The sequence below is a fragment of the Myripristis murdjan genome, chromosome 17 (genome assembly GCF_902150065.1).
Source record: "Myripristis murdjan chromosome 17, fMyrMur1.1, whole genome shotgun sequence".
Classification (NCBI taxonomy): domain Eukaryota; kingdom Metazoa; phylum Chordata; class Actinopteri; order Holocentriformes; family Holocentridae; genus Myripristis; species Myripristis murdjan.
The window spans coordinates 24,034,990-24,059,644 of record NC_043996.1 but is presented as its reverse complement, the minus strand read 5'-3'; the positions used below and the strand labels follow the sequence as shown (position 1 = coordinate 24,059,644).

The 24,655-nt window shown below is 40.7% G+C and overlaps 3 protein-coding genes across 7 annotated transcripts in view; 2 read left to right on the top strand and 1 right to left on the bottom strand.

Moving 5' to 3' along the window:
* Positions 1 to 6,433, top strand: part of piezo2b (piezo-type mechanosensitive ion channel component 2b) — a 92,679-nt gene extending 86,246 nt beyond the window's left edge. For 3 of the 5 annotated variants that reach the window (XM_030074957.1, XM_030074958.1, XM_030074959.1), the window contains exons 48-53: positions 7 to 93; positions 1,329 to 1,501; positions 2,288 to 2,401; positions 2,855 to 2,943; positions 3,976 to 4,171; positions 4,864 to 5,116. In XM_030074957.1, the coding sequence (XP_029930817.1) occupies positions 7 to 93; positions 1,329 to 1,501; positions 2,288 to 2,401; positions 2,855 to 2,943; positions 3,976 to 4,171; positions 4,864 to 5,116 (912 nt within the window). Of the gene's footprint in view, positions 1 to 6; positions 94 to 1,328; positions 1,502 to 2,287; positions 2,402 to 2,854; positions 2,944 to 3,975; positions 4,172 to 4,863 lie in introns of all 5 variants that reach the window. The other 2 variants (XM_030074960.1, XM_030074956.1) reach the window with 1 other exon arrangement.
* Positions 6,434 to 7,133: 700 nt separating this feature from the next.
* Positions 7,134 to 13,842, bottom strand: napgb (N-ethylmaleimide-sensitive factor attachment protein, gamma b). The gene is made up of 12 exons (XM_030074183.1): positions 13,626 to 13,842; positions 13,243 to 13,310; positions 13,004 to 13,088; positions 12,883 to 12,900; positions 12,140 to 12,170; positions 11,917 to 12,026; positions 11,505 to 11,571; positions 11,335 to 11,405; positions 10,178 to 10,256; positions 9,651 to 9,730; positions 9,205 to 9,334; positions 7,134 to 8,399 (listed from the first exon to the last, which is right to left on the bottom strand). The coding sequence occupies exons 1-12, from the start codon at positions 13,679 to 13,681 to the stop codon at positions 8,259 to 8,261; spliced, it is 936 nt and encodes a 311-aa protein (XP_029930043.1). The 5' UTR covers positions 13,682 to 13,842; the 3' UTR covers positions 7,134 to 8,258.
* Positions 13,843 to 15,274: 1,432 nt separating this feature from the next.
* On the top strand, positions 15,275 to 24,632 carry rab12 (RAB12, member RAS oncogene family). The gene is made up of 6 exons (XM_030074184.1): positions 15,275 to 15,684; positions 17,802 to 17,862; positions 19,881 to 20,019; positions 20,297 to 20,386; positions 20,712 to 20,816; positions 21,851 to 24,632. Exons 1-6 carry the CDS (start codon positions 15,459 to 15,461, stop codon positions 21,956 to 21,958), a joined length of 729 nt encoding a protein of 242 aa, XP_029930044.1. The 5' UTR covers positions 15,275 to 15,458; the 3' UTR covers positions 21,959 to 24,632.
* The last annotated feature ends 23 nt before the right edge of the window (positions 24,633 to 24,655 follow it).

Sequence of the window (24,655 nt, the reverse complement as noted above, 5' to 3'; positions counted from 1 at the left end):
CCCCAGCCTGTCTTCACCATGAGTGCTCAGCAAAAACAGCTGAAAACTGTGAGTGCAGATGCTTTCAAGTCATTTGTGGAGACATTTGATAAGGTAAGATCATTTTCATCTTTCATCTTGAACTGGTCATGTTGAGTCAAGTAAACTGAGTAGGAACTCAAGATTATAGATAAATTTGTTAATAGTCATTCAAAACATTTTTATAACCCAGATATGGCATTTGTAGCAAAAAAAAAGAAAAAAAAGACAGTAACACTTTGGTAGATCCACTCACTCACCTCTCACTCATACTCAGTCACACATCTGGGAAGTTCGCTGATGGGTGGAAACAGGATAGAGTAATCCCAATTTTTAAACCCAGATCTACTGATTAGGAAAGTAATAATAGGTCATTAAGTATTCTCCCTCCTTTCTGGAAAGCTCTGGAAAAAGTGATAGCAATAACAGTTAAAGATCTACTCGGGAGAAATAATTATCTGTATCCACCTCAATTTGGTTTTCAGTTCAGGTAAATTCATTTGTCATAGGGACAAAAAAATGGAAGCTATTTACCTTTTGAAACCAGAGCAAATTCACTTGATTTCTTTCAAAAGCATGTGAAAAAGGGAGGGCAAATTATCAAAAAAAAATTAATTAATTAATTAATTATGAGAAAATCCTGGAAAATTTGCAGAAAGAGAGCAAAACGATTACCAGAAAAGTAGCACAAAAAAAAAAAAAAATCAGAAAATGAGGGAAAATATCCGCAAAAGTAGACAAAAAAGTTCCTGAAAATTACCAAAATAATATTTTAAAAAACTGTAAGATACAATTATTAAAATGAGATATTTAAAGATCAAATTCAAACCCTGTGCTCTTGCCGTTCTGCTTCCTAAAAGGAAATCTCTTCCCTTCCTGTCACATCATTTCATCTACAACACCTTATTGAGTTGTTCTCAATAAATCATTAAACTTTATTTTGTGGGGAAAAAAAATCAATAAAATATTTTTTGTCCCTGAAAGACATCCCCACCCCAGGGGCCCAAAACATGCCTGTTGTAAATGTAATTACCAAAAAAAAAAAAAAAACAAGTGCCTGGTAAAAATCTGAGTGGCTGTAAAAATTTGGGCATCTACCAGACACTCTGGTAGGTGGATCAAAGAGTTCATCTGCCAACCTGAATGTACTGCATGGGTGAAAAGAGTACTGAATATTTTATTGCACTGAAAGGGATGAGTAGAGATAAATGATACCATCAGACACACAGTGAATTTGTCAATTTCTCCTCTCCTCTCCTCTCCTCTCCTCTCTTCTCTCTTCTTTCCGTATGATCTTCTGTTCTGGGCAGGAAGCGCTGCAGTGGCTGGATGCTTACACGGCAGAGGACCTGACCATCGCTGAGTTGAAGGGCAGCTCGAACTCGCTGTGGACCATCAGCCCTCCCAGCAGAAACAACCTGATGGACATGTTGAACTCTTCTAACGAGGAGTTCCCCATCACAGTGTCCTGGTCCGTTCAAAGGTACATAGCCATAAAATGCCATATGTATCTGGAGCTATAAAGTACATACACTGTGTTCACCGGTGAGTTGTTTATCTTGCACCGTGCCATGTCATTTCTGTGCCAGGCATCTCAACCACCAATATAGACACAAATCAAATAACATTTTTTAGATAACACTTATTTATGCTTTTCCACCGTAAACCCTCACCTCCATAAGATATAAGTCCATTTGATGTTACTTAATATGCTGTACACTAGGAATTTACATCATATGTATTTATATCAACCTAAAAGGGTTTGTGAACTCTAATCCACAAATGAAAAAGTGGGTAAACCAAGTTTAGGTGCTTTTATTGCCACTAAGTATTGCCACACTTCCTGAGTACACAGTGGGGTTTAGTACAGTATGTTTCAATATCTATTTAGAGCAATATGTGAAGTCGACTGTATATTTCTTGCAATGAATGTCAGGGCCTGATGTCTGAGTGTCATGTTAGTATGGACTGTGTTCCTACTGTGCTCTTGACATAGTCTTGTAAATTTTCTTGTACATGATTTTATTCTGATCCTTATTCTGATTCTTCTGTACATTGGTCCATCAGTTTTCCCAAGAAAGCTTACTAGGACTATTCCTTGTTTAAAATATGACACCTAGCTACAAACTTTTAGCTGGTGAAGAAAAATAATTGACTAAAATTAAAAATTAAAAAATATATTCCTGTAAGAGGCAGCTACAGCTTTGCAGTTCATGTGAAAGGTCTTAACCATATCAATATCTTCTCCCTGTCATTGTGATCCTATCAGGAACCTCAGTCTTGGTGCTAAAGCTGAAATAGCCTCAGGAAAAGAGGTAAAACATCTAGATGACGACACAAAGAAGCAGCTCATTGAAGTGTTAAAGGGAACCACAAAACAAGTGTGAGTATACTGGCTGTTTTTTCTCTTCTTAGCATTTCTTCCACTTCTTTAGCATTTGTTTATATACTTGGCATTTTATGATCGTAGAGCAAGATCTGTATTAGACTGCACCATGTTAACATAACAGTTTGCTGAAATCTTGTTGATTCTTCACTTCACACTAACTTCTGAAATGAATTCAGAATGAATTGGTAATGTTCCTCAAGTAAACTTATCAGCCCCTTATGGGTATGCAATGGATGGATATTTTATTTACAATGAACATGAACGGGATGATAGAAATTGGGGAAAGTGGACACTTTCTACACTGCCACCACAGAGGACACTAGTTAATATGTGACCAACATGCAAAACCATGAGCCTAACGTCTGTTAAAAAATCTGTGCTACATGAGAATCTGAGAATTTCAAATGCAGTTTCAGTAATAGCCTGCTGTGCTTTGGTCCTCTGCAGGGTCTTAAAAGAGATATTCCCACGATATCTGAGAGCGCCCAGCAACTCGGAGGCCAGTGCTGTTAACCAGCTTCATACAAAAGGAGCAGGTATCACTTGTCAAAGCATCTCTGACCTCCATGTTCTTTTGTTACTGTATGGACTGGACTGACTGTGCACAGCTGCTGCATGATGTGGTGACAGCAAAGTAAAGAGTAGGTGTGCGTAGGTGTGAATTTCAGTAATTTGACACCTATTCTAAAAGACTGTATGCATGAATGAGCAGCCCTTTATGGGCTACTGTTTTAGGGCCGAGTCATTCAAGCAACCCAGAGGAGGCAACAAGAGGGTTTGAATGTGAACAAAGGGAGACCTATTGGATCTTCACTCTCAACACTTTGCAACCAGCAGGCTTGAATGAGGACTATGATATTTCTGCCTCCTTATAGATCTGCATTTGTGTGATAATGCCCAAGGCTATATCTTTTATCACATTTTTCTATAATGTTTTCCACTTTGCTTATCAACAATATTTTTCTACAATGTTTTCTTACAATTTTTCAACTATTGTGTAACAATTGCATTACAGTTTCTTAAAATGTATTGTGCTACATTATGCATTATATTTAACATTGTATGTATGTATGTAGGTGTGTCTATGGTATGGGGATGTTATTTATTCATATATTTCAGCTAATTTGTAAAAGGTGGCACTATCACCCCCACCAGTCATGTGACCTGTATGGGCTTATATAATCACTGGACATGTGTGCAACACCATCACCTGACAAAGACCCGTCTGGGTTGAAACCTTGTATTTTGCACCTTAGCAATTAAAAAATTTTTATGGAGCATAAGCTGTGTGCAGACTTCCCTTAACCTTTTGCAAGGCGAGGCATTTCTCTATTGACTGTTTCTTGGTCCGGCACCAGCCGTCAAAGGGGATGTGCATGACAATTTCCTACGAACTCTCATCTTTAAACCGTAACATAATAATGGTGTTTTTAGTGACAGAATCATCACAAACATTTTTTTCCAAAACGTATCTATTGTATGTTTAGTAATAAAACTGTGTTGCTATCGAGGCATATTATCAAGTTTTGTTTGGGTTAAATTACATTCTTGTCATCCATCCTTTTTAGATGACGTGTTTATGGACTTAACTGTGTCTTTGGAGCGTCGGGATAATGACTCACAGATCCAGGAATGGTGGATTGTCAACCAGACAGAACTGGGTCTGATAAAAAAGAAGAACCCCAAGTATGATAAGTGTCTGCACATCTACGTGTTCAGTGACAAAGTCAGCCCGCCCAGCCTGGGCTTTCTGGCTGGATATGGGTATGTGGACTGAATAACATGTGCATTGAAAATCCTCCATTTTGCAGGTGGAGGTGTTGCAGCTACTGCCATTGCACTTCATCTGGGGCTTGCCTTTGTATTCACATTTATGAAGCATTTTACATTTTAGATATTATCTTACACTCTTATTTAGAGCAACCTATAGTGAGTAAACAGGTTGGGCTAATGGTAGTGATGTTTCCCTGCACAGAGTAAGCTGGCTATCAATAATTTGCTGTGTTCATTTCTGACTTGCAAATTTCCAACCTGCAAAAATCTTGACTCTTTACCAAAGTGTACCAGAAGTTTATACATCAGTGTTTGCTTAATTAGTAAATAAACCCTGGTTTGATCAGTTAATTTCAAATGCCTCTAGGGTTTGTTGGATGTGGTTAGACACACCTGGATAGCCATGTGTTTACTCAAGGTGCTTTGTGCATGCCAGGTGAGGCAATGAAAGGGTTTTTCCTCTCACATGCCCTGGTGGCTTTGCAACATCAGTTCAGATTTAGCATGACCTTTTCCTTGTGACGCTGCTTGTCTCTTCCCTATCACTCTCTGCTATAAACCATCTGCCGACTCTCTACTAACAAAAACTTTTTATATATTACCTATTAACTATTTATATATATTATAAGAAGCTGTCCAAAGTCTAAACACTGTCTAATTCCATTTCTCTCCGCCTCGTTTAGGATCATGGGCCTGTATGCCTCAGTGGTTCTGGTCATTGGCAAGTTTGTGCGCGAGTTCTTCAGCGGCATCTCCCACACCATCATGTTCGAGGAGCTGCCCAACGTGGATCGCATCCTCAAGCTGTGTACCGACATCTTCCTGGTGCGAGAGACAGGGGAGCTGGACCTGGAGGAGGACATGTACGCGAAACTCATCTTCCTCTACCGCTCGCCGGAGACCATGATCAAGTGGACCCGGGAGAAAACTCAGTGAAACCTCCTGCCCCGCACAACGACGTGGGGGACATGACTAGTTAAACCGAGTCAGAGCTTTCAGACAGGGGCCCCTCATTCAGTGATACTGGGTGGTCGGGTTATACAGTCGCTAAATCGCTCTGTTGGTGTGAGCAGCTATCAGTTCCCCTGTGTACCCACTGTGGGTGCACAAAACAGTCAAGGACTAACTTGGTCTTTGTCTTTTTACTCGTCAGCTCTGATGGCGGTGGTAGAGTGTTAATTAAGGGCTTCCCACCAATATGTACACAATAATAAACAGATGAGCACAAACTCATATTTTCAATCTTCTCCAACTGGAACTCTTGGATTGTGGGGTTGTGCAATATTGAGCTCTCATCCTGCAAGACCGGCTGCTTTGAAGGATGTGGACAGAATGAAAAGGCCGTGTCTGACCTGAATATACTACACATAAACCCCTTCTTTTTGTAAACGTCAGAGGCTATAAGAGAGCCAATCCAGAGGCACAACGCAAATACATTATCAGACAATCTTTACTTGCCTTATTTTGTTTATATGAATAACTGAGATTATCAGTTATGAACTACATATCTTTCTCAGGAAGAGCTGTTTTCACCACGAGGAAATTAACACAGATATTCATTGTGTATGTTCAAATGTTCAGAGCTGACACATGATACACAATATGTAAGCTTTGATGGATCTACAAGAATATGAAATAGAGAACTATTTAAATAGCATGAGATATAATGTGGATAATGTTGGAAAATCTGGTGCACTAGACTATATGCCTGGTATGTTAACTGCACAAGGGAACAGTTCAAGGCTGTATTCTAAGAAACTGAAGAAATCACTTTGGACATTTTTTCCTCACAGTGAATGGGATTAATTGCTAATCATATTCTGCATTATCTCCTGGTTGGCCAGAGTCTCACCCAGGGGAGGGCTATTTTTGAATCAGGGTATCATGTGCATCAAGTGGTAGACTCTTGCACATCATTTGCAAACCTTTCACTGTTTTTAACATCAAACTCATGAACACCATGGCACCCAAAGCCAGGCTTTCAGTCAGCAAAATAAAAATGAAGACAGACGAAACAACCTTTTTGCTCACATGAGGGGCTTTAACCTTCAAAGCCCTTTGGTCCAAACTATGCATTAGAGGACATTGTAGCATGAAAGAAATGTTTCATTATTGTCATGACTAATTTTCTGTACATGTACATACCATTTTAGGGGAGGGGTTAGGGTGGAATGATACCTGTATGTTAAGGCAATGTGCTAAAATAAGGGTTGAGATCTGCAAATAAAGCATCTGGAAAGGTGTCAAGGTTCACATTTAGTTGCCGTCTCCTCTTGGAAGAAGGCTCATCCTTTTTTCATGAATTGTAATAGCAATTATAACGCAGGGATTTTGCTGACACACAGGAGGACTTACAATGAGTCACCAGTTTGAGATTCAATGTCTTGCTCAGATGCTTCAACAGGAGAAATGTTGGACAAAACATTTGCTCTAGCCTGAACCTGGGAACTTAGGGGATCATCTGCTGCCTCAGCTCTGTTTAATTACAGATCAAGTGATATATTACAATGCAGTTGTTGCTTTAATAATTCTGATTTAGAAAGCTGTCTGGCTACTACTTTATGATTTCAAGCTACGGTACATTTCAGTGATCTATCTGCCAGCTTCACACTGAATGTTCCACAAACTGAAGATTTTAACATTTTTATTTTCACCAGTGGCATAATTCGTGCACACTCCAAGTCCAGCTTTGATATTACCAATGCACAGATACACAAAGTTCCTGATTGGGAAACATCGCCAAAGAAGCTCTAGTGTGCATTCAACTGGACTAAAGACATTGCTTTACCAGGGATGGAACTTCAAATGAACAGGAGCTTCATCCAAGATAGTTAAGGTCCTGAGAAGCTTCATTACATGTATATTATTAGCCATTTTGGTACAAACACCTCCAACTGCTCTCAGTCTTGAAAATATGGTAAATTTGTCTCATATTTAATAATACGTACACTGGTGGAGCACAGAGGAAATATTTATTGATATGTGCAAAATCTAGGGACTATGCTTCCAAGGAATATACAAGTAGACAACAGCACAAATAATGATAATAAAAAAAAAATCACAAAAAAGTAAACCAAGTGACATTGTCATAAGTTGCTGTAGTAGTGATCCCACATTTGAGCAATAAGTCGGTTGACTTAGCACTAAAAAGGAATGACACTGACTCAAAGAAATCATGGAAATCAAGGTTAAAAAAAAAAAAAAAAAAACATAACCGCATGGTCCCTCTTTTTCTGGTTTAGGTCACTCTAACTTGAGGAGTGTTACAATATTTGTGGCAACTGGATATGATGACAGATTTTGCATGATAACAGACACCTTGAGGTAGACAGATCAAGACAGTCTACAACTGGCCACAAGCTGTTATAAGGAACTGCATTGTGTAGCATGTTTCTTTATTAACTTAGTAAGTGCTCAAGACTGATGGCAATGGTTATTATTTACCATCGCTATTCAAATTCATAGATTTTGATTTCAATATACTTTTTTAAAATTAATTTACACTTTTTTTTTTATTAATTCATACACATGCAGCAACAAAGACAAGACCTGATTTGCATATAGTTCCAGTAACATCTTCAACAAGCCAGAGGCATAAATAATACTGAATAAATTAAATTCTGTACAAATAAACATCTATACATCAATCAACTCATATAAGACATATTTCTAGTTTTCTTTGATTTCAATACAACTATAGCGATGTTAGAATCTGAAGAGTACCCACAAACAAGAGCAGCCAAATTTTACACAGACATTAAATAATAGAACATTTACATCTGATCCACTTTCATACGTTTCTGAACATTGAAGGATGATTTTTTTCATTATCACACTGAGGATCCACCATAAGAACTGTACACAAATTAAAAGGCTGTTCAAGCTTATATTTAATGTGGACAGTGGTGGACTCTGCACTGTAACACCTACTGTAATAGGATTTTGGGATTGCTTCTTTTTTAAAATAAAGGCCATTCAGAGCTGAATGGTCATGTAAAGGTTTTTACCTACTTGTGCACTGAGAGAGTGCAGAGAAGCAGGAGCTGGGTAGAGTCAGCACTCTGGTGAATAAAAAAGGCTAACACAACCCTCCTTCATAATCATCATCCTCCTCGGCAGGCGCCGGTGTCCCACTAGCGCCGCCTTGTGGCGCTGCAGCAGCCTTCTTCTTCTTGCCTCCTCCTCCAGGTACCCTCAGGGAGATGGCCAGCTTGGCGTACTGTAAGGCAGAGAGGATATCAATATGTGTCATCCATTCTCAAATTACCGCTCCTCTAGTCGACTGATGCACAAGAAACTAAAGAAACATGGCACTGGAATCAAGACCATACCAGTGAGTTTGTATGTTTGGCCCATTTAATACAATTTACCACATTTTACACTGACACAAACCATTTTGCAAATCATACGTGGGTTGTTAAGATTTCACATAATCAAACCCCACATTTTCAAATTGGAATGTATAATATTCTGCTTTTGTGACTAACAAAGTCCTCACCATTCATCAACCACAGAGCTGATAATTTGCTGTGGAAAGCAGATGTTTCCTGCTGGCACTATTTTTTCCACCCAAACTTCAAGTCAGCAAAACACAACAGTGCTGCTGCTTTTAGGGACATGAATGCAGACAACTTTATTACAGTGATGGAACACCAGTGTGAAGAAAAGTTTCAAATCTCTGAAAGTTAATTTTCATATGAACGGAAACCAATGGCTGGACAAAAGGTAAAAAGAAACAGTTTGAAAATATTACTGCTTGTTTTGGGAAATGATCAGCAGAAACGTTAAGTATATACATTTTGTAGATATTAAGCCAAACAAAATCACTGGTATGGTCCCTGAATGCTACATCAGTAAAGGAAACTAAGCTAAAACTGATGGCTTCATTTAGCCCAAAGGTTGAAGTTAATGCTATCCTAACAAAAGAAAAAGAGGGATTTTTAAAAGACAATGAATCCAGAGGCCAGATCACTGACAATAACGTTCTGAGCTGCACTTTGTTTGGGCTGGGCGACGGCACTCACATCATTGTCCATGTACTTCAATAAAGGTGAGTTGCACACACGGTAGACCTGGTCCTCGTCCTGCTCGTCGTACCCCTGCAGCAGCGTCTCCATGGCAACGCTGTCTTCGCTTCCGCTGTAGCCTGGCAGACTGGATGAAACGAAACGACAATTCATGTAATGACCCTCGGTTCAAGTGGCAACGGTGTTATACGCTGAACTTGAGATAATGTGAATGGGAAAGTGGGTCACAGTGAAAATCTGAATTTTGGTCCCGGAGGAGGACATTTCACACCTGAGCCTGTCTACAGGAAGGTCAGGGTGCAGAGTCAGACACACGGCGGCACCTCTGGACCTGGGAGGGCTTTTAACTTTGGACCCCCCCCAGTTACTGAACAGTCTCGGTAACAAATCAGCAAAACATTGTAAAGATAACGTTACGTATAAAGTCTGACATGTTCCCATACCTGTAACTCTCTCTGACACATTTATCAGCCGCTACGTAGTCCCCTCTGTGAAGATGAATCAGCACTTGGGCAGTTGTTTTCTAGAAAATGAACAGACCAACACACGAGACATGATAAATTGTTAAATGATTTTCTTATTCTCTTTGGCGTGTTGCTAATCCGCCTGCAGGTCAGCTACAGAGCAGCACAGAGATTTGAACCCACATCCCTCTGGTTGAAGCTCAGTCTTCCTTGGTTGAACTAAGACTGAATTTAGACTGAACTTTAAATCGCTTATGGCTTTGTTTGATAGTTGAGTGAGGAGAAAATTTGGGAGAAGAAGGCATAACCTCTTGTGTCACATGCTAAAGATTTGATCCCACCAGCCATCACTGTGTTACAACCTACTGAGTCACAAGTCCCCTTAAGTTTGAAATTCAATCCAACTGTGGCAATAACATCAGTGAAAACAACTTCAATGATCAAGTTTCATATAAAAACATTATTTTGTTTATGTACGGCACAACCAGCCCACAGAGGGAACCCACCTTGAAGCACATAGGGAAGTTCTCGATCTCTTTGTACATGTTCTTCTCTTTCTGAAGAGCGACCGCCGCCTCATCGAGCCTGGAGACACAGACGGGAGCAGTGTTTGAATCAAGTGTTAAGTCATCACTGTTTACAAGGATGGGGAACTAAATTTCCTTCTTGTGTCACAACGGCAGCTCGATCCAAATATTTTGCCGGTCAAAGTGAAGAGATTTTGCTGCTTCGGAGCTCCTCCGGCCGCAGCAGCAACAGCAGCAGCAGCAGCTCCTCCACTCGAAAACTCTTATCAAGCAGCAAAGACATTAAGCTCATCAGCCCGATCGACTTTATCTGACAGATCTCAGTGCTGAGGTTTCTCCAAGTGTTGGCAGCGACTTCAATGTGACAGCAGCAGCCAGCTGATACCTTCAAGCTGTCAACATCAAAGCTCAGCCCAAACTACATGGGTAAGAAACTCAGCTAACCAACCCTAACCAATTAGGGATGCACGATAATATCGGCTCATCATCAGGGAGAGCATCGTCCAAGCCTGTTTCAGCAGGATGAATCTGACGGTTTTGTTTGAAAGGAAATGCTATATAAAAATAAATATGGCAGGTTTTACATGACCTAGGTTGAAGTGGTTCTCTTATTTTGCCCAGTATATTTTGAAAAGCACTGTATTTTATGTCTGCATCTGCCAGTGGGCCTTCACAATAAGAGCAGACATAATAACATGGTTAATTCCACTGCAGGAGAGACTTGATGTTCTCTGAAATTAGGTGGAAAAAAACATGCACACACCGATATCAGCATTGTCAAGCGGCTAAAATAGATGGAAAATATTGCAATATCAGATATCGGCAAAAAAAAATAAAAATAAATGTGCGTCCCTACTAGCAACTATTATATACCCACCACTGTACTTTTCATTGTTAGAGGTCTGGCTTCATAGAGATTTCGATTTGGGGTTTAATTTCTCTTTAAAAAAAAAAAATCAAAATGTGTCACACAGAGCTGAAGTCTTATTTGTCCTATTTCAATCTTTTTAAGCTGAAATAGAGCACAGAGGATCTGTGATGCTGTATACTACGATAGTGTTGCAGATCCTCTGTGCTCTTCTTCATGTCGTCTTTTGGATTCAGCACTATGGGATGTGCGTGCCGCCTGTTTTTACCTTTTAAGCCTGACCAGAAGTCTGGAGGCTTTGCCCAGCAGTTCAGCTGCCTGGCGCAGGCGGTCCTCATTCTACAAACATAAAACACAAAACACCGGGCTGTATTAGGTAAAGAAGTTCATCACCAACAGTTAAATGATTCAGAGAGCCGATCTGTAGCTTGATTTTACCTCAAACACACCGGCTGCCTTCTGGTACAAGTCCACAGCTTTGTCCAGGTTGATGGGTTCGATCAGCCTAGACGAACAAAAAGTAATTTATGTCAAAGAAAGAGCCGTCTTTGTGGCCTTTGCATCACACGACAGCCTTTCAGGTGACATTTTTTCTGTACTGGAGCTTAAAGAGCTGCTACCCAGTAATACTATAATCGCCTAGGTTGAAAGATCAAACCCTGTAGTGTAGCTGTAAAACGGCGCAGATGCAATAAAAAACACACACACTGCACACTGACACCGAGGGCGGTTCACTACAGTCACATGACAAACCCAGCAGATCTGTGCCTACATCGTCTGTGATCTACTGATCTGTTTATTCTGCTGCTGCACCAAAACTGTCCGATCAGATGTGACGTAATGCTCTCACTTTCCGGCCCTGTCCAGAGCCATGGCCGCAGTGTCAGGAGTGCCGTTCTCCATGTACATCATGCACGCTTTCTCAATGTACTGGATGGCCTCCGGCATTTTCTTTTGTTCCTGTAGGGCAAAAAAAAAACAAAAAAAAAAACAGTCCAGTAAATAACTCTGCAGGCGTACGACCTCCATGTAAGTGCGACTGACTTCAGTGTTCACGTTATCATGGCACTCACCTTCATCATCATGCCTGCTTGTTCAATCGCCCTGAGAAACAAAACATTTTAAAGATTAAAAGGAAATGTGGTCTTTGTATTTTAAGGATGGGGGAAAAAGGCGATTCACTTAAGTATTGCAATTCTTTTTTTGAATGATTTGTTAATCTTTTTTTAAAAAACTGGCATTTTCATCAGGGTCTCTTGACCTCTGACCTCCAGATATCTAAATGAAAATGGTTTCTATGGACACCAACGGCTCGCCCCTTTGCAGACAGGCCCACCTCATGCTAATCCCATGCTGTTTAGCCCACATATGTGTTTCTTTTCACCTATTCTAAAACGGTGTATTTGTGCAGACTGGGGCCTAAACAGTCTCAGAGTTGCATCAAGTGGGTTTGACTGGAAAGCTGAGACTCTTGTGGATTCAATGAGCCACATTTGATTCATGTGTGAGGATGTTAACCCCCATAACACCCATGTCATTGTAGTAAGACTGTCTTTTGAAACTTGACATCACTGAATAAAATGACCCGCTGTGACCTTTAGAAGAATCACAGCCTCATGAAACTTTACAGCCACAACTTAGAGGGTAATTCTAAAAACAAAAATCGCAATAAATCATTATGTTGAATTGCAATACTTATAGAACTGGCCCCCCAGTATCGTGATAGTATTGAACCAAGAGATACACATATCGTCTCCAGCCCTTGCTGTATTTGCCACTTGGCTCACTGCAGCCTCTTATGAACCAGGATACTTACTTGGCAGCGTGGAAGAGCCTGCAGGGACAAGTCAAGGAAAAAATGACATGGACAGAGAGAGAGGAGAGCGTAGAGTGAGAGAGTGTGTTGTCATGCATTTCTGCAGGGGAGGAGAGGATACGCTTTATTCTCTGTGTGATACTCCGCTTCCTTCAGGTAGGCATCTTTCGCCTGGTCGAACTGCTTGGCGTTCTTGAAACACACAGCTGGGACAAGACAGGAAAACACACACACACACACACACACACACACACACACACACACACACACACACACACACACACACAGGTTTTCAGTCAAATGTGTGATGGCTGTTTATGAAGGCAAATTTTCAGGGAGGATCATGCTGATGTGTGCCACCTGCTTTGGCGTATTCTGATGCAGCACTGTCGTAATCTGGCTTCCACTTGGTCAGGCTGGTCTTCAGGCTGCAAAAAAAACGAGATGATCGTGCAGATTTAGGACTTTAAGGAGTCACACACACACACCGTCCGCTCGCGCGCACACACACACACACACACACACACACACACACGTGACACCACTGACACTGAGTGAGGTAAACATATTAACACTGTCACAAAGCTAAATCTCAGCATATATTCAGCTCATATGTCCCTGGTTGTCTCTGCATGCGGGTCAACACAGCACGGTGGCCTCTGCTAGCTAACAGCAGCGGTTTACAAAAAAAGAAGGTGGTGTTTCCTGGGTGGGAGAGAGAAAAAAACGCGGCTTGTTCTTACCATTTCTCCGCTTTGGTGATGTGCTCATGCGCCTCGTTGATTTTCTGCGCGGCCATGCTGAAGGGCGACGCGGTGCGGGGGGATTTTCGGAGGGGATTTGGGGTTTGTGCTGCTGCTGCTGCTGCTCGGCTAGCTTGGCTGTTGTCGTCGATGTTTGGATTAACAGGAGACTCCTCCCCCGGCCGCTACGTCATCACTGTCGCAGGCTACGGCAGCCGCTGAGGAACAGTTGGCTCAAAGCGCTTAAGCAGGTTCTGTTTAATGTTGCTGTTTCTTCTTCGTCTTGGTTTTAAAAGGCGAGTTAGGCTCATTACCGCCACCCGCTGCTCCGGAGTGAAGCGCACAGATTTAATCGTACCCATTAATCCGGACTGTTTTATTTCAAAACAAAAAATGCTATAGTTCAGCCAAGACACTTGCTTTTAAAAAACACACAGTTAGTATAGTTTTGCTTTTTTTTTTTTTTTTTTTTTTTTTTCGATTAGTTCTTATTTTTGTTTCATTTTTATTTTTTGTTTTAAATTTCAGTTGTGTCTCAGTTAGTTCCCTGGATGGGTTTGCTGGTATCAGTTTAGTTTTAATTGTTTCAGAATGTTTACTTTTGGTTTAGTTTTTATTTGTTTCATTAATTGGTTTTATTATATATATATCTATATATCTATATCTATAGCTATAGCTATAGCTATATCTATATATCTATATCTATAGCTATATCTATATCTATATCTATATATATATATATATATATATATATAGAGAGAGAGAGAGAGAGAGAGAGAGAGAGAGAGAGAGAGAGAGAGAGAGAGAGAGAGAGAGAGATAGATAGATAGATAGATAGATGGGAGTTATTTTTCTGAGGCAGGATTTATGAAGTTCAGAATAGATATCACAATACAAACACATTACTGAGAAGGCAATGGACTCCCAGTCATGTTGACGTCCCAGTTTCAATAATGTTGTGTTGACAGATTTGACCAAACTGACAAAGACTAAAACTGAAGACATTCTCTGTATAGTTTTATTTAATTACTACCACTACTACTACTAATTACTACTTCTACTACTAATATATTAGTAACAATAACAATAATGATAATGATAATTATGATAATAATATTATTAGTAGTAGTAGTAGTATCATCATTGCTTGTCACATCACATCACAAGTCCAGTGTCAGGCTGTAGTTGTTAGGCTTCAGGGGTTTTGTGTTGTTTTGTTGTTTTTCAGTTTAATTTCATTCATTTTAACTTATTTTTCCCCTCAGACTTAAAAATCCCTAATCTGAGCTATCATCAAATCTGGAAACCTGTGGCCACCAACAACACTTAACATTGTTTTCAATATTCATAATCTTAGAGAAACACGTTGTTGCAGGGAAAATGACAAGTTTGTTTATTATCCTGCCGATTCCAGACAGAGGGTTCACTGAATATTTGTTTTCTTTGATTTAATAAAGTTTCACTGCAGCGCGTTGCAGCGATTTTACATTTACATTTCGCTTCATACACAACGACACATATGATCAGTCCATAAATCACTGTAAATCATAAATCTCAGTTTTATTATTAAATGATCACGGGGGGAAAATAACGGGATAGTCGCGTGCGACGGAAGCGGAAGTGCGGGCTGGCGTGGTCAGTGACGTCACGGCAGGCTCCGTTCTCCGATGGCAGAACAACAACCGACGGCGAGACAGAAACTTTCCCAAACTTCTCCAGAGACTGAAGAAAGTTAGGAAAAACACACCGGACCGGATTCATTAACACTCACTGTCCGTGTGCCTGTTCTTCCTCCTGCTCTGTGTTTGTCCTCCAAATGTGGAATAATTACTGATGGATCCCAGATATGACATACCGCGGAGGGCCGGCGGCGGCGGCGGGGGCTCTGCAAACTCATCCCCGGCCATGGGCGCCCAGTCGCGCCGCAGGAAGATGCCCCCCAGACCCGCTGATTACAAACTTCAAATCATCATCATCGGCGCCCGTGGTGTCGGCAAAACCAGCCTCATGGAGAGATTCACCGACGACACTTTCTGTGAAGCGTGCAAGTCCACCGTAGGTAAGGAGACGAGCTGTTCCCGGGAATGTTTTGTCAACTTTTTATGGACAGCAACGAGTAAGGCTCCGTCTATTTACTGGAGGGAACGTGGCTATCGCCTGGCGTTATATGAAAATGTGCCGCTTTGCCGTGTAAACAGACTGACTGGACTTGACTCTTGTAACTTCAACATACATGTAGTTAGCGAGCTCAGGCTAACTAGCTGTCATAGCTAATGCAATCTGCTGTTAGCTCTCGAAGTTACATGCAGGTCATGTTTACGTTGTGAAGTAGCGATGGAGAGAAAAAACAAAACAAAACATACAGTCACTTAAACATCGTGATTCTGTTTTTACCATTTGTTAATCGGTTTTGAGATTGTCGGCCAGGGGACTAAATGTTGCTTTAAAGTTAGGCAACATTTTGGTGAGGATAAATCTGACATTTTCAAAGGGACCCTTGACCTCTGACCTCCAGATATCTGAATGAAAATGGTTGCTATGGACACCAACGGGTCTCCTCTTTGCAGACAGGCCCAGCTCATGCTAATCCTAATCCCATGCAGGTTTTTGCATGCAGTACAAATGCCGTTATTTTGGGCTCTTGTAAAATGCTGTGTTTTTGCATATTGGAGCCTCAACAGTCTTGCAGCTGCATAAGCTGGGTTTGACTGGAAAGCTGAGACTCTTGTGGATTCAATGAGCTCATTTTTATTCATGTGTGACTATGTTAGCCCCCATAGGAGCCATTTCATTGTTGTAAAACCAGTTTTTGAAAGTTTACATGACTGTATAAACCTGTGGTGACCTTTAGGATAATCACAGCTTTACATCTACAAAGTGTAGGATAATTCAAAAAACAAAAATGGCAACAAATCGTAATATTGAATGGCAATGCTTCAAGCCAGCACCCACACATTGTGTTAGTATCGAATCGGGAGATAAACATATCATCCCAGTCCTATATGAAGCACCAGCAACAATAAAACAATAATACTGATTTCTCCTCTTATGTGGGTTCGTGCTGTGGTGGTAGTTGTTGTCTGCTTTGTGGCTTGAAATCAGCCTCAGCAACTCACCGGAGATTTGAGTACCTCAGAGATTAAGGTACTTTTTCTCACCTGGATTGCATGGATCTGCAGTAATCCAGTAACTACTCCAAATACAGCAGCTGTATTGCAAGCCTAGTTTTTGTACTGTGAGCAAATGAAAATCTATAGCCCTGTCCTGTGCTATGGCATTTTTATCAGCTGTCTTTCACATTCCCATATTAATAGCTGGGATATATTGACATATATAATAGCACATATATCAGCTTAATTGAATAATTCTGTTATTTCATTTAGAGTGTGGGTGTGAAACATTTGTATCTTGTGACAAATGCCGATGACGTGGTTATAGATCCTGTCAGCTTAAAATACAAGAGCCCTGTTTGTAGGTGGATTAGGGAATAACAGCTCCATGACCACCTCAGCAGCCTGCCATAGTGTCCATTCCCAAAATAGTCACACACACACACACACACACACACACACACACACACACAGGCAGCTGCTATGGCAGACCTCCATTTTGTGCTCCGTCATTCCTGTGACACAGCTCTCAGGTTATTTTAGCTCAGTTTGTGAGTTTTGTGTGTTGTTGCCATCGTGTTTATGGGCTCCTTTGATCACAGCAGCCGCAGAGGGAAGATGCTGCCGGAGAGCAGCTGACAGTCACTGAAGTCTCTCGCTGGAAATGTTATTTTCAAATCTCTTGGAGTATATCAGAGCTCAAGGTTGCAGCTTTTAGAAGTGTGGCACAAATATAAGCGTGCCTAATTCATCAGTTTGCAGAGGTTCACCAACACACTGGGAAGACTTGCCACTATTAGACAAAAGGTGCAATTGAAATCGCAGTATAATTAAGCCAGTTTTGCATCTTAGACATGAAGAAGTGCAGCGAACATATCTGGATTAAACAGTATTTCTAACAAAGCCCTCCATTGAGACAGCCCTACACAAGAACTGTAACAGGGACCAAAATCAGGACAGATGTTGAACTAATACTAAATTTGCCCCCAAGTATTAAAACTGCATGAAACTACAGAGGAATCGCCTTTTGCACTTGCCTTTATGTCTTATCTGTTTTTCTCTGAAGGCGTTGACTTCAAAATCAAGACAGTTGAGCTGCGAGGGAAGAAGATCAGACTTCAGATATGGTGAGTGAACTGGACAGAAGGCTTGAGCTCCTTTAATCTCCTGCAGGGTGTGTGTTATGTGTTTTAACACCTCATAAGCTGCTCTAACAAAACTACTGAGTGCACCCCAGCATGGGTCAGTGTCACATTTATTAGCACTGGCTTAAAATGAATACTGGATGGCGATTTAGATACAGAGAAATCACATCAGTTTGCATGCTTTGCACTGCAAAACGTTCATTAATAAAAAATAACATGCCATTTGGAGGATGTCTTTATCCAAAGAGCTTTACTATACCACAAGTGTGTGCACTGTACTATATCATATGTGGAATATAACTTCCAGTCATATTGGTTTAGTGCTACTGAGTGAAGAAGGACCATACTCATGTTGTCTAAAAAGTTGGTAAGCATTGCATTTTTGGTTACCTAAATTGATTGTGTTAGCATTACATTTACAAATTGGTGTTTTTTTTAATCACAGTATGTAGAACCAGATAATTCCTGTTCTAGACTGTCTCTTCTCTCTTTTTTCCTTTTTTTCTGCTCCAACCTGAAAGCCCTGTAGAATTAACTGTCAGTAGGACAAACCATGTCCTTGCACTCTGCCTTCACTGATTCTGCTTGGAGGAGAAAAGACTCTAACAGTGTTAGTTCAGTGCGAGATGCACTGAGATGCATACCCTTTTCATCTTTTCTTTACATTTCCCCCCACCTTTCAGCTACCAGTGCATATTTATTTTTAAATTATTTGTGAGATGTAAAAGTATCAGTATTTACCTCTGATGGGTGTAAGGCTCTTTCAGTGATGTGCTTCATGGTCGTCTTATCTCTCCACTTGTGGAGTCTTGTGACTTTAGTCAAACAGACCTAAATTACATTTTGAGATGATCATCGCCATCGGAAATAGACCATCCGGCGGTGCTGTCAAGCCTTTGAATAAATGACTTGCATGCTGCATCTAACAGCTCATAAAGCATGTGGTTTGAGTGTGTGAGTGCGTGTGTGTGTGTGTGTGTGGAGTGCGTGTGACAGTGCTGGGCTAAAACGCGGGCACCTCCATCACCCCTGTCACTAACACATTTGTCCTGTTCGCTGACAACCCCCTCTGTCCCCGCCGCCCCGCCCGCCCTCCACCTGCCAGGCCAGGTTGGCGTTCCTGAATGTGTCTTGTCTCTCATGTCGAACCGATCACATCGAGCTGTCCGGTCGCACGCCCCACTCGGGTCCATCATTGCCCCCGCCTGTCCTAACTTAACCCCGCCATGTGATGCTGCCTCTGTATGCTGTGCTGCTCATAAGCCTGACTCTGACTCACAGGGGGAAGGGAGAGGCTGGAGGTACAGTACACTGGAATGTGAGTGGAGCTTGAACTGTTTGTCATTCTACTAACCCAGACTTAACCCAGCTCAAGGCAACACATCCACTTTCTTTAAAATCTTTGCACCTTGTAACAAACACACAAACAAGATTTCCAATCTCTATACTGTGTATCCACATTAGAGAGACCAATCTTTTCTCACAAGTTCTAGATTACTGAGGCCCCTGTTTGGAAAATTGTTGTAATTTGTCATCCATGTTACGTGTTATTCTTTCATTGTTAGTCTCGTTATTATTCGGTAGCTGCTGGTGACACATTTTCCTCAAATGATGGATGTCTTATTTTAGAAGAAAACTCTTCACTCATAGATTTGTAGCTAGATAGAAAATCAAATGTATTTCTGTTTGATCAAAATGTCATTCCTACTGATTGATGACAACAAAATGAGTATGAACCGCACAGGAATGACTACATATTTCTCATTTGTTATTTAATGTCAAATTGATGTTGTCCTGTCTTTAATTTTCACTAAAAAATCATACTTTGTGTAAATAGGCCTATTATTATTCAAAATCATCTTAAATGAATTAATAAAAAAAAACCACTGATCGAATCAGTCAATCAGCCTTTTGGTACTCCAGAAACCTCAGAGACTGATTAACACATGATTTAAGATCTTGTCTTGTTGATTCTAATGGATGTTATTTATTCCATGTAGGGACACTGCTGGCCAGGAGAGGTTCAACAGCATCACGTCAGCCTACTACAGAGGTGCCAAGGGAATAGTGCTGGTGTATGATATCACCAAGCAGGAGACCTTTGATGACCTTCCCAAATGGATGAAAATGATAGACAAGGTGATTTGAAATCGCTAGAGTGATGCAATTTCGTTAAAGAATTACAGCTTGGGAAATAAAATCGGTATTTTGTTCATTTGCCTGTGCATAGGAAACATTTGCTGTTGCAGAATTACAACCTAAAAGTTCATTTTGGTGGATTGTGTCTTTACGTGTGATTGTGTAGAGCCAGTATCCATAGTGGTTTAGTGAATAGAATATATTTGCAGTGGTCTGGTTAGACTGTGCAGGAACACGAGGTGTGATGATGACCTGACCGCTGTGTGTTTTGTGTCAGTACGCCTCAGAGGAAGCAGAGCTGCTCCTGGTAGGGAACAAGTTGGACTGTGAGACGGATCGCGTCATCTCCAGACAGCAGGCCGAGAGGGTGGGTTCACCAGCACACTGCAAAACTGCATTTATAGTTGTTAATTTGTGTACAGAAAAAATACAAACATTTAATAATACACACAATAGATAAATTGATATGCTTGGGTGGAGCAACATCACAAATTACAGGGGAGTCAAGCATTACTAATGAATTGAAAGCAGAAAAATACATAATGTTGTGAGGTCTGTAATGTTATTTATGTCAAAATGTCAGCGGGTTGTCCTTGCATATGGTGCATTGACTCATGTGAAGCCTAAAAACTGGTCTTGTACTGTTGATGCCGTCCTGGAAACGAGTGAAAATTGTCCCTGTTGTGTTACAGTTTGCCTCTCGGATAAGCGGCATGCGCTTCTGCGAGGCCAGCGCCAAGGACAACTTCAACGTGGATGAGATCTTCCTGAAGCTCGTGGATGACATACTTAGCAAGGTCGGTATTTCTTGTGTGCAAAGTTCGTTGGAGCTGAATTGGAAATGATGCATGCACCAAAATGAGCCTCTGTGATTGCAAAAGTTGCAAAAAAAAAAAAATCCGCTCTGTCCCCTGTAGTGTAATTACATTTCAGCCAATCAGTGAGAATGGCATGTTGATTTAATATTATCCCCCCGCCAGAACATCTATTTTCTACAAATGGGATTATTTGTGTGAAAATGCAGTTGTTTGGTGAAATTGTTCGTTCTCGCAAGCCGTCCCAAAAACCTCAGTAGCTCTGTCTCTGCTTATTGTTAATATTGCTGGAAAGTTTAAACTCCCTTAAAAATCTTTGCCTCCTTTGTTCGTCCTCTCTGTTGTGTTGCAGAGTTCTTATACTTTTGCATTTTTCATTTGTTTTTATCTTTATTTTGTTTTGACCTTTTGTTTAATTCGTTTTTAAAGCAGATTTGCTAGTTGAGTTTTTATTTTTTGAAAATGTTCAGTTTTAGTTTCAGTGTTGGTGTTAGTTTTTTTTTTTTTTTTTAGAAATATGGGGTATTTGTCAGGGGTGAGATTCAAAAAGCTCAGAAAGGATTGTGTAATGAAAATCAATAAAACATCATACCATTTTAAACAGTGTATTCACATAGGACAGATGAACAACCAAATAAACTGACATAGATGAAAACTGAAGACATTTTCTCTATAATTTTAGTTTATTTGAGTTAATTCTGTAAACAGACAGTGCAGTTCCAGTTAGTTATCTTTTATTTGGAAAGCCTCGTTTTAATTTTTATTTCAGTTAACAGTTCAATTTTTTGCACAGGACTTCTTTCTTTTAATGATCTTCCTGTCATGGATATTATCCAGGTGTTATGGCTCTGACTCCTTACTATTTGATTGCTTGTAATGTTGATGATTTAAGAGTTGTAGCTTATTCAGATGCTGCACCTACTCTAAGTCACTGTGGAGCTTCAGCGTAAATGACTAACATTTAAACGTGTTAACGCCTTGTTTTCTGGCTTTGTCCTTTGTTCCTGATGCAACAGATGCCTCTGGAAATTCCAAACAAGGAGCTTTCCAACAGTATCCTGTCTCTGCAGCCTGAACCGGAAGTGCCTCCGGAGTTGCCCCCTCCCCGCATGCGCTGTTGCTGAGAGTCCCAGTGGACACCCCCCCCTCGCCCCCCCACATCAACCCCCCCCACCCGCCCCTCACTCCCACCAAACTCAGCCTGCACATGCAGAGTACCAATTTGGCCACCAGGGGGCAGCACAAAGCAGCAGTCTGGAGTTCAAGGAGCTGATTGCTGCTGAAAGGTGCACAGACTCTCCAGCAGCCAATATATCCTTCCCCTGTTTTTTTTTTCTCTTCTCCTGTTTTGTAGCTGAACACGATGACACGTACAAAAGAAACACATTTAACACTTAGACCTTGTGATCCACCCACCGCCTGCCCCTCTTCTACGTACATGTGACCCAGACTACCTCATTCCTAGGACCGTTAGGCTAGCTGTGCCCCGCAGGTGCCTTCTAGGTTGAGAGCCCTCTGGTAGCGCTGCACATTTTCTAGGAAGGGGATGCTGATGGTAGTAACACTCACTGTCTTCCTGTTTTCTTTTAACGGTAGTCATCATCACTCATACGGTGCACAAAGTTCGACATGGTTCCCAGTTGCCTGGGCCGTCTCTTATCCCTGCATCTTTTAGCGTATGGAAAAGGGATAATCGTACCTCACATCTCCGCAGTTTAATTTGATATCTGGGTCGTGGTAGGTACAGTTGTTTTATATTTTAATTGTGGATGTTATTATCACATATTTGACTTGGTTGGAAGAAAAAAAAATGGAGTTAGACAAAAGCACATAATTTGTCTTGTAATTGAGGTGATGTAAATATGGTTATAAGTGGCATAGGCGTGTTCTAATGACTGGACTCTGATTTGCCGAAGTGCAGAAATTCAGCACGTGTGTTTTCATGGCCAACGAGGGGTAGTTGTTTTGGGGCGGTGTGGCCATATCAAGATTGTATCCCTTTGCCTTAAAGTGTTAGTGGCTGGAATGGCTCATGCGACATTTGTAGAAACCGAAACGTTTTGCACTACAATCCGTTGTAGCTAGTTAAACTGACATGCTGAACTGTGTAGGGAGGCAGTGTTACATTGAAGTATGTTGGTAGTTGTAGTAGTATAGGACTAATAAAGATAAAGGCTGCCTGAGCGGTGGCTGCTCTGAACCCTTCCACTCCCTCTGACTGTGTTGAATGAAATGCAAGTCCAGATGGGTGATGTAGTCTCTGAGGGGTTTGTTGCTTTCACACTTTCTGTTGATATGGGGGCATTCTCCATGTGCAAGGAGATACCACACACATACACCGGGCTCTAGCCTTCTCTTTGGTCTCCATACTAATGTGTTTTCTTTTGATGTTTGTTTCTTTTTCCTTTCCTCTGAATTCAGATACACAGAGAAGTGTGTGTGTGTGAGTGAGTGTCCCTCCAGGGTAAAGGTTGGAAGTGCAGGAAGACATGTTCAGTATTTGAATGACTCAGGAAATTTTGTTCGGCTCATACGTGCTCATTTTAGCAGGCTTTCAATGCAAGCATGATTTCCCAAGACTCTTAAAACTAACAGTAAGCTCTTTATAGAAAAAACAGTTTGAACAAGAAATTTCAAGGTGGTTAGAAGATGGTTAGCAGTTTTTTGTTTTGTTCATGGCCCACAGTTTGTTTTGGACCAGTAAGGGATGCCCCCTTTCTTGCACATTTTGCCTAAATACAAGGCTATGTATGTTAATATTTAGTTAAACAAATTAACCTAGAGGTCATCTAACGAGCATATTGACTTGATAACATGATCCCTACCCATTTTTGCAAGTTGAAAGCACAATTCTCTCACGGGGGAATATTTCAGTTTCAGACAGTATGCCAGATCCTGATATGGATCGAGAAAGCTAGTATTGTGAAAACCTCCGGTTCAGTGTTAATAGACATAAGTACTCCTCATTTGATGTCTAACAGTTCAATGTGACATCAGTGCAATTTGAACAGTAGTGCTGTGACTGTGTTTGTTTTGTTCAGACATGTTCAGTCAGTGGTAAACAGCCTGTTATTGAGGAGGGAGAAGCCTTTTCAAACGACCTGATTTGAATTTACTCATATTGATTTGCAATGCTATACATTTTTTTTTTTTTTTTTGATTTGTGAACTTTATATGTACAGGCCAAGATGTTTGGAGCTGTTTGTGATACATGCTCTTCTGTGGGACTTTTGGGTTTAGATGGCACATTTATGTATTCAAACAAACGGAGCAGTTTCATCCCAAAATGAGATATCCACCAGGTTAAAAAAAAAAAAGTGGACACCTACTCTTTAAATGATTCAAGGTACAACTTACTCCAGTGTAGTGTTGTTCCCAGCAAGCTAAAAACCTTTGCTTACAAATCAAATGCAGTTTTGGGCAACGTCAGCTGTTTTCTCTGTTTTTTTATATAGAGCAAGGAACATTATCTAACTTTGTTTTTCAACTCTTCTTTGGATATCCCGTCTTGGAATGAAACCTTTCACATGCCCCCCCTGGCTCAAGCACTTGGCACTAACCCTGTGGTCTTTTCTTTAATAGCCGAGCCTTACACTACTCAACGTTTTAAATATACATTTTAAAATGCTTTCATTTTTAACGTGCATCCTTTCAGATGGAAGACTGTACTTTGTATTAAACCTGTTATAAGTCTATGAAAACATTTGGCATGTTAAAAAGCGGATTTGTGGTATTTATAACTTGTGGCATTCTTGAACTAATGAAGTGCAAATAAAGATATCTATATTTATTACCAGATGAACGTCTTGATTTGATGTGTG